General features: G+C 37.5%; 1 protein-coding gene across 1 annotated transcript in view; it reads left to right on the top strand.

The window, feature by feature from the left end:
- LOC105750602 (T-lymphocyte surface antigen Ly-9-like) overlaps positions 1-6,369 on the top strand; it is a 30,475-nt gene extending 24,106 nt beyond the window's left edge. Inside the window, exons 2-4 of the mRNA XM_012550213.3 lie at positions 2,339-2,680; positions 4,108-4,437; positions 5,022-6,369. Of these exons, the coding sequence (XP_012405667.1) occupies positions 2,339-2,680; positions 4,108-4,437; positions 5,022-5,314 (965 nt within the window). The 3' untranslated portion in view covers positions 5,315-6,369. The remainder of the gene's footprint in view (positions 1-2,338; positions 2,681-4,107; positions 4,438-5,021) is intronic.
- The last annotated feature ends 11,175 nt before the right edge of the window (positions 6,370-17,544 follow it).

Below are 17,544 nucleotides of genomic sequence, written 5' to 3'. Positions count from 1 at the left end.
TTGTTCAAATAGCCATTATACATGTCTGAAGGACATGTATATTTCTTGATTCCAAAGATAGCTAAGTTTTTTCAAACTTTTTTTTTTTTTTAGAAGTCAATGCTTCAGCAAACTTCCTCAATTCCCTTGGTTATTGCTAAAGAGCCCTGTGAACTGAGGAATCCAATGGAGTTCTGAATTGTGGTATAGGTTTTAGCTATTAATGCTTAAAACTACACTTTTAGGACATCCCATATATCAACAGTTATGACTTGGGTACCAAAATAAAAAAGAATAAAAGGAATTGAATGGCTGGGGGGGGAGGGGGAAGGGAAGGAATGGGGCCAGGGGGAAGTGGCTCAGATATGTGTCAAAATTAATTCTAAGCCTGCACAGGCACCCACAGAAGGTCTATAAGAATAACTTTGGGTATTTTGTGTGAGTCTTCTCTGGGGAATTTGTGGAAGGACATTGTAAAGAAGGAGGAAACTAAATGGTTCAATGGATGGAGCACCAGTCCTAAAGTCAGGAAAATGAGTCTTCCTGAGTTTAAATCTGACCTCAGATGCATACTGTGTGACCCTGACTCTTTTTGCCTCAGTTCCTCCATCTGTAAAATAGACTGGAAAAGGAAAAGACAAACCATTTCAGTATTTTTGCCAAGAAAACACCAAATAAGATTATTAAGAGGAATACTAGACTGAAAAACAGTAGAACAAATGGACAAGAATCTCCCAGGATGAGAAAGGAAGGCTGTGTGGTCTCCATCAACAGAGTACCTATATATACCTATATAATGGCTATGTCAATAAGGTCATTCAATTACTGACATCTTAAGCTTTGAGAGGCAGCTGGTATGTAAAGAAAGGAGGGCTCTAGAACCTGGATTCAATTCTCAACTCTATTAACTACTCTGTGACTTGAAGTAAGCCACTTGTTCTTTCCAGTTCTGTTTCCTGACCTATAAAATAAAGTGTTTAGAGCAAGCATTCACTAAATCTGCTTCTTTTGAGGTATGAAAAATAAGGGTTGAGAGATCCCCTGGCCAGTCACAGGCAATGAATGAGGTGAGGTTTGTGGCAAAAAAAAAAAAACAAAAAAAAAAAAAGAAAAAAGGAAAAGAAAATGGGTTTATTACACAAAGAAAACAATTTTGTTAGCAGGCAAAATCTTATTAGGACTTTTGCAAAGGTTAGGTACACAGCCTTTGGTTATATTGGATTTTTGTTGCCCCAAGCTAGAGAGCAATTTGAGAGACTAATTTGCAATCCAATAGAGAGTGGTGATTATGCCCCTGGCCAAGATCTCCAATTGAATTGGAGGAGATTACTATCTGGGAATTTCCCCTATGAACAGGAAGGTGGGACCCCTCCCAGAGGGGTTGGAGATTTCTAACCCAGGACCTTCCCCCAAAAAATCTCAATTTACATCACTTCCAGCTCTAACTATAATTTTATGATCCTGAAGGGGGAGTAAAACTGTGTTCCTTTAAAATTATCACTCTGAAACTGTGTTCCTTTTGACTCTCAGGCCTTCCTGAGAAAGCATATCTTCCCAGACATGTCATCTTTTGGGGATGTCAGACCCTTTAAATTCCAATTGGAGATCTGGACCAGATACTGATAAGCATCTAGGTCTAGGAACTTTAGCTTTCCTTTCAACCTGAAATCTGGAACCTCAAGATCCCTTTTAAAGGGCAATTTCCAAACTCACTCTTTGCAGAAGGATCAAAGAAGCTTGTTAGGATCCTACCCACTGAGAAGGTATTCTCAGCCTCTATTTCCCTAATGGACTTTGCCACTAAAGAATTCAGTCTCTTAGCAAAACTGGCTTCCTATCCAACAATAAACTTTCATTTTTGCCAATTAATATTTCGAGTTCCTGAATTCCCTTCACAAAGAACCTGCACTGACTTAAAGGGGATTTTAAAACTCTCTGACTGCCACTAACCTCATCAATACTGCAATTTAAATGGTGTACTTGTCTATGTGTTATGCCCTCCAAACATCTGATACAATTCACAGAGTACTGAAGTCAAGAAATCTTAATTGAGTCAAAGCTCTGTTTCAGAGGCTTACTAGTTGTCACTTCCCCTCTCTATGACTCAGCTGAAAAATGGGGCTAAAACTTACACTACTTCCCAGGGTTGTTGTGAGGATAAAATGAGACAATATATACCTTGAAGCTCTATATAAGTGCTAAATATTATTTCTAGCTCCATGCAGCCAAGAGCCATGTTTTCTTTATTTTTGTAGGTTCCCCAGTGCCAAAGAGCTGCTTTACACATGATGAAAGTTTTATCAAATGGCTGTTGAATAAATTAGTTCCTTCTGTGTAACTCTTTTGTCTTCCAACACAGGCGCTCTGAAGAATGAAGCCAGGAGCAAATCTTACCATAAAGTGGATGGGGTTGTTGGGGGAGATATCCTGTTCCCACTGAATATCTCCCTAGAGGCAAAAATCCAAGAGATTGAATGGAGATTTAAATCTGAGATGCTTCAGCTACTCTCCCTTGGACCTGGAAGTCATTCTTTTCTTTGGTACAACCCCTTGGACAGATACAAAAAGAGGCTGGATGCCATGAAGGATGCCTCCCTCATTATTAGGAATGTGACTCTCAAGGACAGTGGATTATATGAGGCTCGGATCATATTCATTTCTGGAATGTTCAGTGTTTGGTCTTTTGCCCTTTCTGTCTATGGTAAATATGACTTCAATAGCCAAGAAGCATAGAATCATAGCACCCCTGAGTTGGAAGGGACCTCATGGGCATCTAATTCAGTCTTGAAACTCAAGGATTTCTTCTATAGTATCCCGGGCAAGGAGTCATTCCTCATCACAGAACTCATGAGCATGTCCTGATTTGCCCCACGATAGCCTGGGCTGTGTTCAGATAGCTCTATTGAGAAGTTTCTTAAAGGCTATCTAAACCAACCCCTTCCGCATTTTGCAAAAGAGGGAACTGAGGGCTAAGAGAATTAAGTAATTTGACCAAGATCACACAGATAGTAAAAACAAACACGGTGGGTTTTGCTTTCCTTTGTGGTTGTTGTTTTGTCTAGTTTGAAGTAGGTAGGTGGCACAGTGGACAGAATCCTGAACTTCAAAGTCAGAAAGATATTTCCCAACTGTGTTACCCTACTGATATTGCTATAATTAATTTTTCTTCTCCCCCCTTCCTCTTTTTATTCTCCTATTCTCCTTCTTTTTCATCTGCTTCTGTTGCCTCTGCTGCTTCTGCTGTTGCTTCTCCCCTACCTCCCCCTTTCCCTTCTCAAGAGAGAGAGCTTATTACAGCCAACAGACTCAGTTATCCTCTTCACTCATAGAAACAAGCTATTCCCCGAGCCTTCTAAAGTAATCTTTCCTGTAATCCTTCTAAAGTCCATTGTCCAAACCAGTCTGTGGAAGGGAGTTCAGAAAGGGTAAAGAAGGATTCAATTTGGAGCATAACTCCCAACTTCCTCCAAATCACAGGATCCTTCCTATTTCCAAGATAACTCATCTATAAACATCCCTCCCTGCCCCATGTCCATTTACCCCAATTCTAATGTTTTAAACCCCAAAACAATGACCAAAAAATACACACTCAGTTCCTAATTCCATGTTTTAACTCAGTCTTTAATAACAAAAGAGAGAAAGCAGGATCTAAAAGAGGATTTCTAGACCTCTGTGACCAATAGGATGAACCTTTTCTCTTGCCTGGCCCTTATTTCCTCCTCTGGAAAAATGGGACAGTACTTTTAGAATAGGTTATCCAGGGATTTGTTTCAGAACACCAAAATTGAGAGTAAGCAAAAATTTTACACACATGCTCCTTCAGAAGTATAGAAGCCAGTTTAATAACGAAATCTCCCACATATTCAACTAATTTCCCTCAATTATTTGTATTTTTTCACATCATTAATTACAATTTTTATTGAAAATTACAATTGGTGTTTCTTTTCCCTGGGGTCAAATTTTCTTAACTGGATCTCTTTTCTATCTGTGCTTGCTATAAAGGAATTCCTATAAAGGATTCCTTTTGTGAAGCAAGACATCCTGTGAAAGATGAAGCAGCAGGAGGAGTGAAGACTTCTGATATTTCATTCCTTTGCCCTAATTTCTCTTCTTCTCCTTTGACCCTAGAACCCCTCCCTGTCCCTCAGATCCGTATCCAGTCACAACGTCTCACACCACTCTGGTGCAACATCACCATGGATTGTCAAGTCTCAGGATCGAGGAAAGCTATAACAATGACCTGGAAGAGTTGGAACCCCCTGAATCAGCTGAATCTATCAGAATTGTCAGAAGTATCTCCCGACTCCAGAACCCTGAGTCTGTCCTTACCTATGAGTCAATCTAACTCCTTGATCACATGCTTGGCCAGCAATCCTATGGAGCAGAGGAATACCACCATAAATCTGAAATACATATGTGCTCTGAGGGACATCTTTGCTTCAAACAAAACCCTAGAAGGTAGGTGTGATGGATCCCAGAAGTAGGAGGGAAGTAGTGGAAGACAAAGTTTTAGGTTAAATGGGAAAGATAGGTAATTCTTACTACATAAAAACTATGGAGATAGAAATTTAACACAATTGCTCAGTCTTATCCTTTCATTGGAACTAAGGGAGATATTCTCTTGCCCCATATCTTAGGTTCTTCCCCTAGCAAAGTTTTTGAAGGCAATCTAATCTTTCCTTACTTTTTCTAGGAGTAGAGAGTGAGGGATGGGGCTTCAGGAGCAATAAGGGATAACGTTTATGTCAATGGAAATATTTCCAACCTACTTTGAATTAGGCCCATCCACAGACCTCACATTTCACCATTAAAAGTAGTATAGAGAAGGTAGCATAGTTTTATCATAGCTCTAGCCCTTCCCCTCAAATGACATCTATACTCCGACCCTATCTCCACCTAAAAGTTCTACTGAATGGTGTAGCATTCTGGGAATCTGCACAACCTCTTGGGAGAAAGTTGCCCAAATTAATTCCTACCCACTATTCCAATCAAGCTGAACTATCATATTTCATGAGACCAATTCTCTGTTTCTTTTCCAGTAGAATCTGTGAATGTGTATTCCTACCCCTGGAAGTGGATTCTTCTGTGGAAGGGGCTTCTTCTCCTTGGGATCCTCTTGTGGATACTGGGTATGAGGTTTACTGTGGACAAGAAACAAGCCACAAAGGGACGAACTAAGAAGCTCAAGTTTAACAAACCCCGGTCATGTCAAATAGGAAAAGATATGTCATTGTCTGACAAAGAACAACAAAGCCCTTACCCTATCCTTCCAGTTTCTCAGTCACTGATGGAAAAGAAATCAACACGCCAACCAACCAAAATCCTCCAGTCATAAGTTCCATGCTTATTGCATGATAGATTGTCACTGCTCTTCCCTCTATCCATGCCAGGACTAACAAGAAAGGCTGAGAAATTCTCCTTCCCCAAATGTGGCAAATGTACAGAATGAATACTGTTAGAAAAATTGAGGAATTATCCCCTAGGCTGCTGGAATCTCAGTCTATGGGGAGGTGTCTCTGCCCATAAGAGAAAGCTAGTGAGAAGAGTAAAGTCAAAACTGACTTTTTTCTCCATTGAACCTTCTATTTTATATGTGATTTCTCTTCTGTCTTTGTGTCATAGGACACTTTTTATATGTCCAACTCACCAAATTATATTTTGTGTCTACACAATGATTGGACAGTTCTATTCATGTACCAGTTTTATTTCTCTAGATTCTCCTAGAAGTCATCTTGCTGATCTCTGTGTCTCTGGACAGAGACACTATATCAGCATGTTTCTCAGAAAGTGGAAGATATAGTCTATGAAGTGATCTTAGCAGCCTTCCATAATTAAGCTATTAACTGACTCTATGATGGCAGCAATCTATATTACCTTATTTTTGTATATTATCAAAAACCCACCACAGTACTCTGCACATAATAGTCACGTAATAAAAGTTGATCGATTGACCTATCTGGATGTAATCTCTCAAAACTTATAACAGGTGCTAGCTTTTTTGTTGTTGCTTTTATTGTTGTTCAATCACAGTCACATCCAACTTTTCATGACCCCTTTTAGGGTAGTTTTCCTAAAGGGCAAATCTGCCTAAATTATTCCATTACACAGTAAACTGCAGTGGTTTTGTATTACCACCATTATATATTAGTTTCTCTGTCTGGCACTTAAAGACCTTTACAACTTGACCTCCTTTCTAGTCTTCTTAGGCTTTACTCCTCCCTGAGTACTCCAGGATTCACTGTCTTTAGCCTTGTTCTTTGCACACAATGCTCCCTCCTGACTTTGTCCAATTTCAGAGGCTCTCCCATGCCTTGAATGCTCTTCTTCTTCACCTCTTCCTCCTTGCTCTTCTGACTTCCTTCAAGCCTCAGATCAAATGCCACCTTCTGTGCGCTCTCTCTCTCTTTCTTTCTCTCTCTCTCTCTCTTTCTTTCTCTCTCTCTCTCTCTCTCTCTCTCTCTCTCTCTCTCTCTCTCTCTCTCTCTCTCTCTCTCTCTCTCTCTCTCTCTCTCTCTCTCTCTCTCTCTCTCTCTCTCTCTCTCTCTCTCTCTCTCTCTCCTACTTTTAGACTTCTCTATGAGATTACCTTTCATTTCTACAATACATCTTATATGTTCATATCTAGAATACCCTCTTTGATCACAATCTCAAAGTCAAGTTAACTACAGAAACACCTTAGGGTCCTAGAGTGTATTCCTCAAGGGCTAGAGTTATGAATCCATGAGCTACTATAGTCTAGAATCCCACAAGTTTTTTTTCTCCTAATGCTGTTAACCACTTGCGATTAATACTTCTGTTTCTTTTAACCATTTAACATCAATTAATTGTTACAAAAGAATATTTACTTTGAAGATATAGAAAGAAAAAAAGTATAAATATTTCCTCCATTTACTTTTGAGGCACACACTCCCCAATCCTAGTGTCTGAGAAGACTGGACTCAGACTCAAAACAATTTCTAAACAGCATTTGTTCCACCAAGTTCACAAGACATGCAAATTCGTATAATTCTGTCTATGTCACAAAGATCCTGAAGCTTGTCCCTTATTGCTTGCTACAAGACTATCATTGATTGAGACTATCAAAACTTCCAAATGGTGCACTATCCTTATGTTTTGAAACTCGTAGGGTAATAACCTTTAATCCTTAGAAGGAAAGAACAGATACCAACACAAGCAAAAAACTCAGGCCTATTTTCACAGGGCCATATTTTGACTTCATAAGGGAAAAAAACTAGAGGCTTCTTCCTTTACAATATTATCTTTCACCAGATGCCATGAATGAAGGGTTCAAACAAAAAGAAAAACTTCAACTAACAGAGCATAGGATATCAACCACAGTCAATCAAAAGACTTCACAGTTGGTTGACCATATCAAGTTGTAGAATATTTACAAATGCTCCAAAGTCTCTCCATATATTCCCAATTCTTACCATTTTGACACTACCAAAAGTAATGTCCTTAGTCTCTTTCTTATGTGGAAATGCATCAGTAGCACTCAGCATACTTTTATCAGCTGGTACGCCCAGAGAAAGAACTCTGGGAGATGACTAAAAACCATTACATTGAATTCCCAATCCCTATATTTATGCACACCTGCATTTTTGATTTCCTTAACAAGCTAATTGTACAATATTTCAGAGTCTGATTCTTTTTGTACAGCAAAATAACAGTTTGGTCATGTATACTTATTGTGTATCTAATTTATATTTTAATATATTTAACATCTACTGGTCATCCTGCCATCTAGGGGAGGGGGTGGGGGGGTAGGAGGTAAAAAATTGGAACAAGAGGTTTGGCAATTGTTAATGCTGTAAAGTTACCCATACATATAACCTGCAAATAAAAGGCTATTAAATTAAAAAAAAGGAATAAATAGTCATATTTATTCTTTTAAAGGTCTAGTTCAAAGGAAAAGAATGTATGTATAATCAGTGATGTTTGTAAGAAAATAAGTGAAATCATGAGTGTTAAAATTTTAAATCAAAATTTAAAAGCCCCTTTAAGATAAAATAAAAGATCTATTTAGTGTAAAAAAAAAAAAAAAAAACTTTTATCAGCTGGGCTTATTGAGCAATCCCTCTTTTATTAGAAGATGAGCTCTTTTGGCCAAGGACCATAACTTTGCCTTCCTTTCTGTCACCAGTGTTCAGCATAGTACCTAGCACATAGTAGGTATTTCATAAATGCTTGTCTACTTACTGATTGGCAACAGCAATTTCAGTTGAAGGATGAGGTAAGAAGTCAGATAACAGAGAATTTAGAAAAGAATGAGAGAAGTGGAGGTTCTGAGTATAGACAGCTTTTTTCCAGGAGTTTAGCCAAGAAGAAAGCAGACACATTGGAAAATAAGTCTTTTAGGAACTGTGTTAGAATCAAATTAAAGGGATTTTTATTGTTTATTTTTAATATATAAGACATTTGGGTATGTTCTTATGCAGCAGGGAAGAAGCCAATAGAGAAGGAAAGATTAAAGATTAGAGAAAGTAGAGGTAATAGTAAGGACAATATGCAAAAGAAAGCAACAAGAAGGAATGACTCTTGATCCACAAGGGATTGACCTTGGCAAGGAGAAATGCCATCACTTTGTCCAAAACACCAAGAAAGGAGAAGTTAGCAGGTAATATCAGAGCAATGTGAAATGAGAACAGGTAAAGTAAGCAGCTCTTGAAAAATGGCTTCTATTTTTCCAGTGAATTAGGTATCATAATGTTCTATACTTAATGCTTCTACTTTCTCTACTCTATCATCTAAAAATCTGAAATCTGTCCACAGTCCTCTTTTCTGTTCTCTCTATACTCTCTCACTAACTAATCTTATTAACTCCAATGCATTTAATTAACTTTATGAAGATGCCTTCTAGAGATGGATATTTATATCTAGTCTCTCTTGACCTTCAAGCCCACATCACTAGCTGCTTAATAGGCATTTCAAACTGCATGGATCCTAAGGATCTCATGTTCAAAATAGAACTCATTACTTTGATCCAAAAGTCTATTTTCCTGTTATCTATTTCTGTCAATGTTGTTATTTTAATTCTAGTTATCCAAATGGTAATTTTATGTTATTTCCCCCCCCCAATACTATCACTCATCAAAAATATTCAGTCATTTGCCAGAGCTTGTAAAATCTCTATAACATCTATGCCCTTTTCTCTAATTACACCACTTTTATTCTAGCTCAAGCCCTCCTTACCTCTTCTCTGAATTATCTCTTCTCTGAACTTCTTCATTAGCTTCCTGATTTCCCTGTATTGAGGCTCTCGTCACTCCTAACTATTTTCCACACTTGCTAAACAAGCTTTCCTAAATTCTAGGTCTGATTTTGTTCCTGTTGTTCAGTCATTTTTCAGTGGTTTCTAAAAAGTCATGACCCTATTTGGGTTTTCTTGGCAAAGATACTGGAGAGGTTTGCCATTTCCTCCTCTAGCTCATGATGAGGAAATTGAGGGAAACAGGGTTAAGTGCCTTGTCTAGAGTCACACAGCTAGGAAATGTATGAGACTAGATTTGAACTCAGGAAGATGAGTCTTCCTGGCTCCAGGCTAACTCTCTTTCCATTGTGCCAACTAGCTGTCCTCAAGCCAAACTTGTAACCCTTCTATTTCATAAACTTCATTAAGTTTCCTATTATATCTAGAATTAAATATAAGTTCCATTGGTTAAAATTTAAAGCTTTTCATGATCTCATCCTAACCTATTTTTCCAGAATCATTAGACATCCCTACCCTCCCTCACACATATACTAGAGTCTAGAGTCCATTCTACCTATCTTCTTATTCTTCATACACAATTTTCCAAATGTCTGTGTACTGTCCCTAATGGATGTTCCCCATACCTGGAATCCTTGCCTTTACTTCTACCTCTTTGAAACACTAGCATCCTTCAAGAGTCTGCTTAAATGTCTCCTACTACATGATTTCCCACTGCATCAGCTACTAGAGTTTTCCCATCAAAACTACCTTATATTTTTTACGTGTGTCTTTTGTATACAAATAGAGTAGGGACTGTTTCAATTTAATCCTAATATATTGCCTGGCTTATAGTAAGCAAGTTTAATAAACTATTGTAAATGTATTCATTAAAAAATCAATTTCTCTTGGCACCCAGTCTGGGAAAGTTTAGAAAGTTGTATTTGTCTGGAGTATTATAGACTAAGTCAATGTCCCACACTAAGTCACTGTCAGAATCCATACAAGATAACAGAATTGAGGAATATTAGATCATCTCTGTATATGTGTGTGTGTGTCCTTCTCTATGTAGTTTTGGGGTAGTTCAACAATTCTTATATTGTCTCTCCTTGATCTGTTCTCTAGACCAGTTGTTTTTCTTTTGAAAACCTTTACAGATGGGGAAATTTCCTTTTGAAAGGTGTCAGATTCTCAAATATTTTTTCTAATTTTATTATAGTTTGGTGTCTTATAACATCATTCAATTCCACTTGTTCAATTCTTGTTTTCTTGGAATTATTTTCTTCTTATGATGTATCTCTTTTTCCAATTGGTTAACTTCCTTTTCATAGTTTTTTTTAATTGATTTTATTTTGTTTTCTAATTTTTCCTCATTCTCTCTTATTTGATATTTTAATTCCTTTTTAAGTTCTTCCAAGATCTCTTTTTTTGGGCTTGTGACCAAATGAGATTGCTCTTTCAGGTAGAAGTGGCTTTTTTTTCACTTCACTATCTTCTTCTGAATATGAACCTAGATCTTTAACACTAAAGTAACACAGAGAGAGTGGTTGTTGTTTTTTTTTTCCCTTTTCTTGTTCATTTTTATTTTTAAATTGTCTTATTTTATTTTTAGCAACTTAATATTATTATAATTGACTCAATTTCAAATTGTAAGTAATGGTACTCTGCACCTCAAGTTCTTCTTACTATTGTTTTTAGAGTTCTTTCTAAGGACTCAGGCTCACGGATTCTTTTCTTCTTCTCCTAAGCCTCAGCGATGCTGTCCCAAAAATGTTCTTCCTGCCTATGGTATCACACTCATGGGGCTTGTGCTCCCTTTTCATCATGGCCAAGGATCACTTCTGATCAACGCCACTAAGGCCTGACTTCCATAAACAGCAGAGGGTTTTCAATCTTTCCTCACTCAACATCTGTTCTTCTTTAGATGAAAGGCTGTGAGATGAAATTTCTTGAAGTCTAATCTGCTTCTCTCAGGGCCTACTCTTTATTGACTAGGTAGAGTCAGGCTGAAGGTATTTACACTGCACTCAGGCCAAACTTAAGCTCCTGGAGTCTTCTCTGAAATCTTTTCAAAATATTCCAGAAGGACAACTGCTTTACTCCATTATTTTTACTATTTGACATTCATTTCATGACAATTTTCTCTCTGACTATAGAGAAAATCTGTAAAGTCTGGAGATTTCTGACCTATTCCACCATCTTCCCAGAATGCTTCAACAGACATTTCTTAAGCACCTACTAAGTGGCAAATGCTGTGCTGGGTGTTGGCTTATAAGGATATAATAAGCCATGCTCTCTACAGGCTTACATTCTATCAGATAAGATCAATTAGGAGGCTATTGCAATGGACAAGAGGTGTGCTAATGTTGAACCAATCAGGCTAGAGGCTGTATGAATGGAGAGCTATATTAGAAGCAGAATTAACATATTGTGGTCAGTGCCTGAATATAAGGAGTGAGGATAATTCCAAGGTCACAAGTTGATTTCATTTTAAGATCCTGTACTCAACAAATATGGGAAAATTTAGAGAAGGGATATATTTGGGGGGAATATGTGCTGAGCTTTGTTTTAGGGATGTAAAATTTGAGTTGCCAGTGAGAAACCCAGGTGATGTCCAGCAGGTGGCTGTTTGATGTGGCTAGAATTCAGGGAAGATATTCCTCTAGATAATTTGATGTGGCAGTTGTCTATTTGGAGATGAGAACTCAACTCAAGAGAGCCAAGGATCTTACTAAGGAGTATTTAGAGAAATAAGGAGACTAGTTCTATAGAGAAAGAGACAGACACAGAATAAATCCTTTGGGGATATCCACACATGGAGAGAATGAATATAAGGAAACCAAACTTTTCAATTGGGTCATGTTAGCCCTTTACCTTGAAACACAGACATAGAGCTAAAAAGTATCTGGGAAAGAAACTGAGGCCCAGAGAGATTCACTGACTTGCCCAGAATCACAGAGGGAATAAGTAATAGGTTAGCTTTCAAACTTTAGGCTTGCTGATTACAAACCCAGTTATCCTTCCACTGGAACTTTCAGTGGAGGAATTGTTGGCAACTTTGCAAGAAAGGTTTCAGTTAAGTAATGAGATAAGAAGTCAGATTGAAAATGGCTTGAGAAGTAAGGAAATGGAAGGAATATGTACAGTCAATATTTTCTCAAAGGTCAGCTATGAAAGGGAGAAGAGACATAGGATGACAGCTTCAGAGGGTGCAGAATCAAAGATTTCTTATTTTCTTGGGAATTGTTTTTAAAAAAAGAACTCGGGAAACATCATTAGATATGTAGGAGGAGGGGAAAAGCTAGTGAATTAGATGAGATTAGGAGTGAAAGAGAAAAGGAATCTTCTAGGACAATTTTCCAAAAGAAATAACATGGAATGGGTTCTGAACCATTTAGGGAGAGTCTGAGTTTGGTAAAGAGAAGAGACTTTTCATCAGAGACTAGAGCAAAGAGAGAATGAGGGATAAATATGAAGTAGGAATCTCAGTTGTGATGTAAAATGGGGAAATTGGGACAAGATGATTTTTTTCTCAGTGAAGTAAGAGGCCAAATCTCTGCTGAGCAAGAGAGGAAAGGAAATGGTAATTGAGGCTTTGAGAACAAAGGACAAGATTTAGAATAACTACTGCAGAGAGCATAATGCTAGAGAATTAATAAAAGAAAAATAACAAGATTTTCATGAGCAGTGAGAGCCAAGTTGACATTAGGCAACAAAAAATGTTAGTGAAATCAATATTTGACTTTTTAAATTTCTTTCTATGGATATTTTACATCATTTTGATTTGTTAAAAACTGTCACTAATCATCAGAAATAAAATTAATACCTTTAGCAAAGAAATACTGTTAGATGTAATTAACCAAAATATTTATCATGTGGCACAGTATATGCCTTCCACTATATGCCTTATCCCACAATCACAGTCCACCATCTCTTCAAATTAGCATTCTTTTCCTCTCCATCATTGTGGTCACTTTTCCTATTGTTCTTTGGTCCTCCTTACTTGTCTGTGTCAATTCATTCAAATCTCCCTAAGTTTTACTGAATCCTTCATAGTTATTGTTTCTTTCAGAGTAATTTTATTCCATCATATTCAGAAGCCCATCTTCAGATCTCCCACAATTGATGAGAAGTTTGTTTTGTTTCTGCATTTTTGCTAGCACAAGAAATGCTACAGTAAATATTTTGGTTCATATAGAGCCTTATTCTCTGTCTTTCCCTCCCTGGCATATACGCAGAATAGTGCTATGATCCTTAAATCCATAAATATGAATTGTTTAGACATTTTCACAAAAAGAGTTTAAAATTACATTTCCTAATGGTTGGACAATTTCATGCTTCAGACAACAGGTTATCCGTATGCCTGTCTTCACACATACCCTGATTTCCAGAATTTCTAGAGGAGCTTTCAACAATATGTCAAATGAAATAGAGTTGACAAACCAAGGTAACCAAGAGATTAACCAAGGTTGGTGACTGGAATAGAGAGAGTGGATTGAAAGAAAGCTAATCGAACATGGCTGAACTAGTGGACAATAGTCACAAAAGAGAAACATGAAATCAGAGAAGAGTTAGTAGATTGAAAGAACAAGAAGAGCTGGGGAGACTATGGAACTAGTTGAAGACAAAAGACAAATTTAGGAGGAATAAGCCAAAGGGAGAGATTGATTATAGGAAATGATCAGAGAAAGGGATTTGGAAATTCTGGATCAAGGACACTGGAGAGCTCTGGATGATCTGATAAAACAAATAGCTACTCCTACTTCAAAGAAAAACAAAAGGAAAATGCTCACAAGCCCAAAAAGAGATAAAATTACTTTTTGGAATGATTGGACAAATTCACTGATTTCCAGAATTTCTATAGGAATATTTAGTACCATATGAAGAGAAATACTTAGGTTAACTAAAGGCTGTAGTTGATCAAGGCTGGTGATTGAAAAACAGAGAATGGGTTTAAAGGCAGTTCAGCAAGAATGGATGGACTAGTGGACAATAGAGTCATAATTGTTCAAGGAGAAATGTGAAACTACATAAGACATGATGGGCTGGGGACATGAAAGAACAAGAAGGGCTGGGGAGATTGCAGGATAAGGTGAAAACAAAAAAACAGGTTTTAGAGGAATGAGGCAGAAGGAGACATAGGTTATAGGCTATGGGAATTAAAATTATCCCACCTACATTATCCCACCTACTTTATTAAAAGGTCCATGGTTCCCTCTAATGAAATGAAATTCAGATCGTCCTCAAAATCTGAAATGACTCCTCCTTCCATAGCACTGTTTTTGTAGGGCTAGATGTCCTCATTATATTAAATACTGGATAATTCCATTGATTGACATGTTTTCATATAAACAAAATGACATTTCAGCAAGATCACAAGTTGGGTGAAGTAAGGAATTTTTACACCCATGATGGACAGACTTCTCTCTAGTTTGGGCAGAGGAAATGTTACAAGCTATCATAGTCATTGAGCTAAATGATCATTAGTCCAGACATACAAAAATGTTTTTGGGAACTTTCCATGCAGTTGTCACGTCTGGCACACTGGACTTGGTCACCCTGACAAAAGGGGGGAAAAGTGAAGGACCTTTAATTAATTTCCTATAGTTAAGCAAGTGAACTTAGAATCTGCAGCTCTGGGAATTTACATAGAGAATGTTGGTATGATTCTATCAAATTGATCAATACTGATTGAATTCTTTCTTACAAACCTATGATCAGGGAAAAAGGTTTGGAAGAACTCTAGGTACGCTTTTTCAGAAAAACTAACCTTGTTAATATTCACATCTGCTTTGCCGCTGCAAGCTAAGAATCATGGAATTTTTCCACATGGCTTGCAGCTAAAACCGTCCCTACGTATTGTCTTCACCATTAGAATGTGTATTTCTAGGGAAAGAGCCCAGAATGCCTTACTTTTGTATATGTAACCACAGCAATAAGCACCATGCTTAGCTTTGCACTAAATGAATGCTTAATAAGTGCTTCAGTCATTCATATAATAAAGTTACAACCATTGCTTTGGATGATTGAGATGTGATAGAAGTCATGTGCATTTCAAAGGTTGAATAAATGGATGGATCATGGTGTTTAACTAATGTATGGCCCATTAGAAGGCAGAGGTTGTTTCATTTTTGACTTTATATTCTCAGTGCTGAACCTAGAATCAGGAAAATTTATCTTCCTCAATTAAAACTTGTCCCCAGACTATTACTATCTGTGTAATTATGGGCAAATCACTTAGCCCTGTTTGCCTCAGTGTCCTCATCTATAATATGAGATGGAGTGGGAAATGACAAACCATCCTAATATTTTTTAATGAAAACCCCAAATTAGATCACAAATAGTTCTTCACAACTGAAAAACAATTAAACAGTAACATCCTATATATTAAAAAAAACTCCAAATTTGAGAGGAGACATTGAGGTAATAAGGAAAAATGTGAGTCAGGTATTGAATTACTTTGGAATGAAAATAGAGGATATACCTGAAAACCTGTAGATTAATGACAAAAAGGTGGATAGGTCAATGAAGATGTATGGAAGGAAGCTCAAAGGAAAAGAGACTTCTAGTAATGGAAAGAAAATCTGGAAATGAGAGAGAGAGAAATGACTACTCCTCCTTGTGTTCAACAGTTTGGGGGGACCTGAGGGAAGGAATACCCAGCACTGGAGAGAGTGACAAGAATTGCAGTCTACCCAAGGGAGCTAGGTTTCTGTTGGACAGGGAACTGAACAGTATGAAGAGATGAAATCAAAGATAAAGCACTAAGAAAGAGAATGATATAGTGGATGCAGTGCTGGATCTGAGGTCAAGAACTGTATATAAACCCTAGCTCTGAAACTTATGGCTTAGCATGTAACCTGGCACATAATAAAGATTTAATAAATACTTGTTGATGATTTACTGCCTTTAATATCCTGAGAATGTCATCTAATATTTCAGCCTCTAAAAATGGCATTTCCGGGACCTGTATGTGCCAAAATGTTTGTGGCAGGCCTGTTTGTAGTGGCTAGAAGCTGGAAACAATGGATGCCCATCAATTGGAGAATGGTTGAGTAAATTGTGGTATATGAATGTTATGGAATAATATTGTTCTATAAGAAATGACCAACAGGACGAATACAGAGAGGATTGGCGAGACCTACATGAACTGATGCTGAGCGAAATGAGCAGAACCAGGAAATCATTATATACCTCAACAACGATACTGTATGAGGATGTATTCTGATGGAAGTGGATTTCTTCAACAAAGACAAGATCTAACTTAGTTTCAATTGATCAAGGATGGACAGAAGCAGCTACACCCAAAGAAAGAACACTAGGAAATGAATGTAAACTGCTTGCATTTTTGTTCTTCCTCCCAGGTTATTTATACCTTCTAAATCCAATTCTCCCTGAGCAACAAGAAAGCTGTTCGGTTCTGCACACATATATTGTATCTAAGATCTACTGTAATCTATTTAACATGTATAGGACTGCTTGCCATCTTGGGGAGAGGGCGGAGGGAGGGAGGGGAAAAATCCGAACAGAAGTGAGTGCAAGGGATAATGTTGTAAAAAATTACCCTGGCATGGGTTCTGTCAATAAAAAGTTATTTAATGTGAAAAATAAAATAAAATTTAAAAATAAAAAAAATAAAAATGGCATTTCCATTAAAGGGTTATTATGAGGATCAAACTAAATAAAACATGTAAAGTGCTTTATAAAAATGAGATTGATAAATAAACATTAGCTATAATTTTTATGAAGAGGAGTTTTAGGGTTAAATGACCTCTGAAGTTCCTTCCAGTATTCAATTCCTTTCGCTGATTCTTCCCTTATATCACTGTCTTCCCAGGTTTCATCAGCATCCCAAGTTTTACTATTTACCTGGGATCAGGGAAGGTTTTTCCCTCTCAATCGTGCAAAGTGACAGGCAAGGTTTCTAAATTCTTGCTCAGTTCCTCAGGACTGTGGATTTTGCTTTCCTTGAATGTCTTCTTCCATTCTCTTCACTTTATTCTCAGCTTCCATTTGGGTTTCTATCGACCACCTTACTGATCAAAACAATAATTGCACACTGTCTACCTTATGAAAACTGGACCAGAACTGCTCTTTAACCTGTGAGTGGCCAGAGACAGGAGAGTTGGGAAACAAATAGAAGCTTAATTTCAGAGTCAGAACAGCTTGCAAGTAAGGACATGTGTGTCACAATCCTGCCCTTAGTGGGAAGAGGGAGTGCTTTAATGTGAAGAGATCTCAATATTTATTCCAATGACTGTGAAGTGAACTACAGCTCTGACAATGAGGAGCAACAATATGACAAGTTTGATTCCTAGCAGGACTTCATGACCAGAATATGGGGTGGTGCTTATTCAAAGCTAAGTGCTTCAAACAAG

The sequence above is a fragment of the Sarcophilus harrisii genome, chromosome 4 (genome assembly GCF_902635505.1).
Source record: "Sarcophilus harrisii chromosome 4, mSarHar1.11, whole genome shotgun sequence".
In the NCBI taxonomy this organism is placed as follows: Eukaryota; Metazoa; Chordata; class Mammalia; order Dasyuromorphia; family Dasyuridae; genus Sarcophilus; species Sarcophilus harrisii.
Note: the sequence above shows the minus strand (reverse complement) of the source record. Positions and strands in the feature narration are given on the sequence as shown.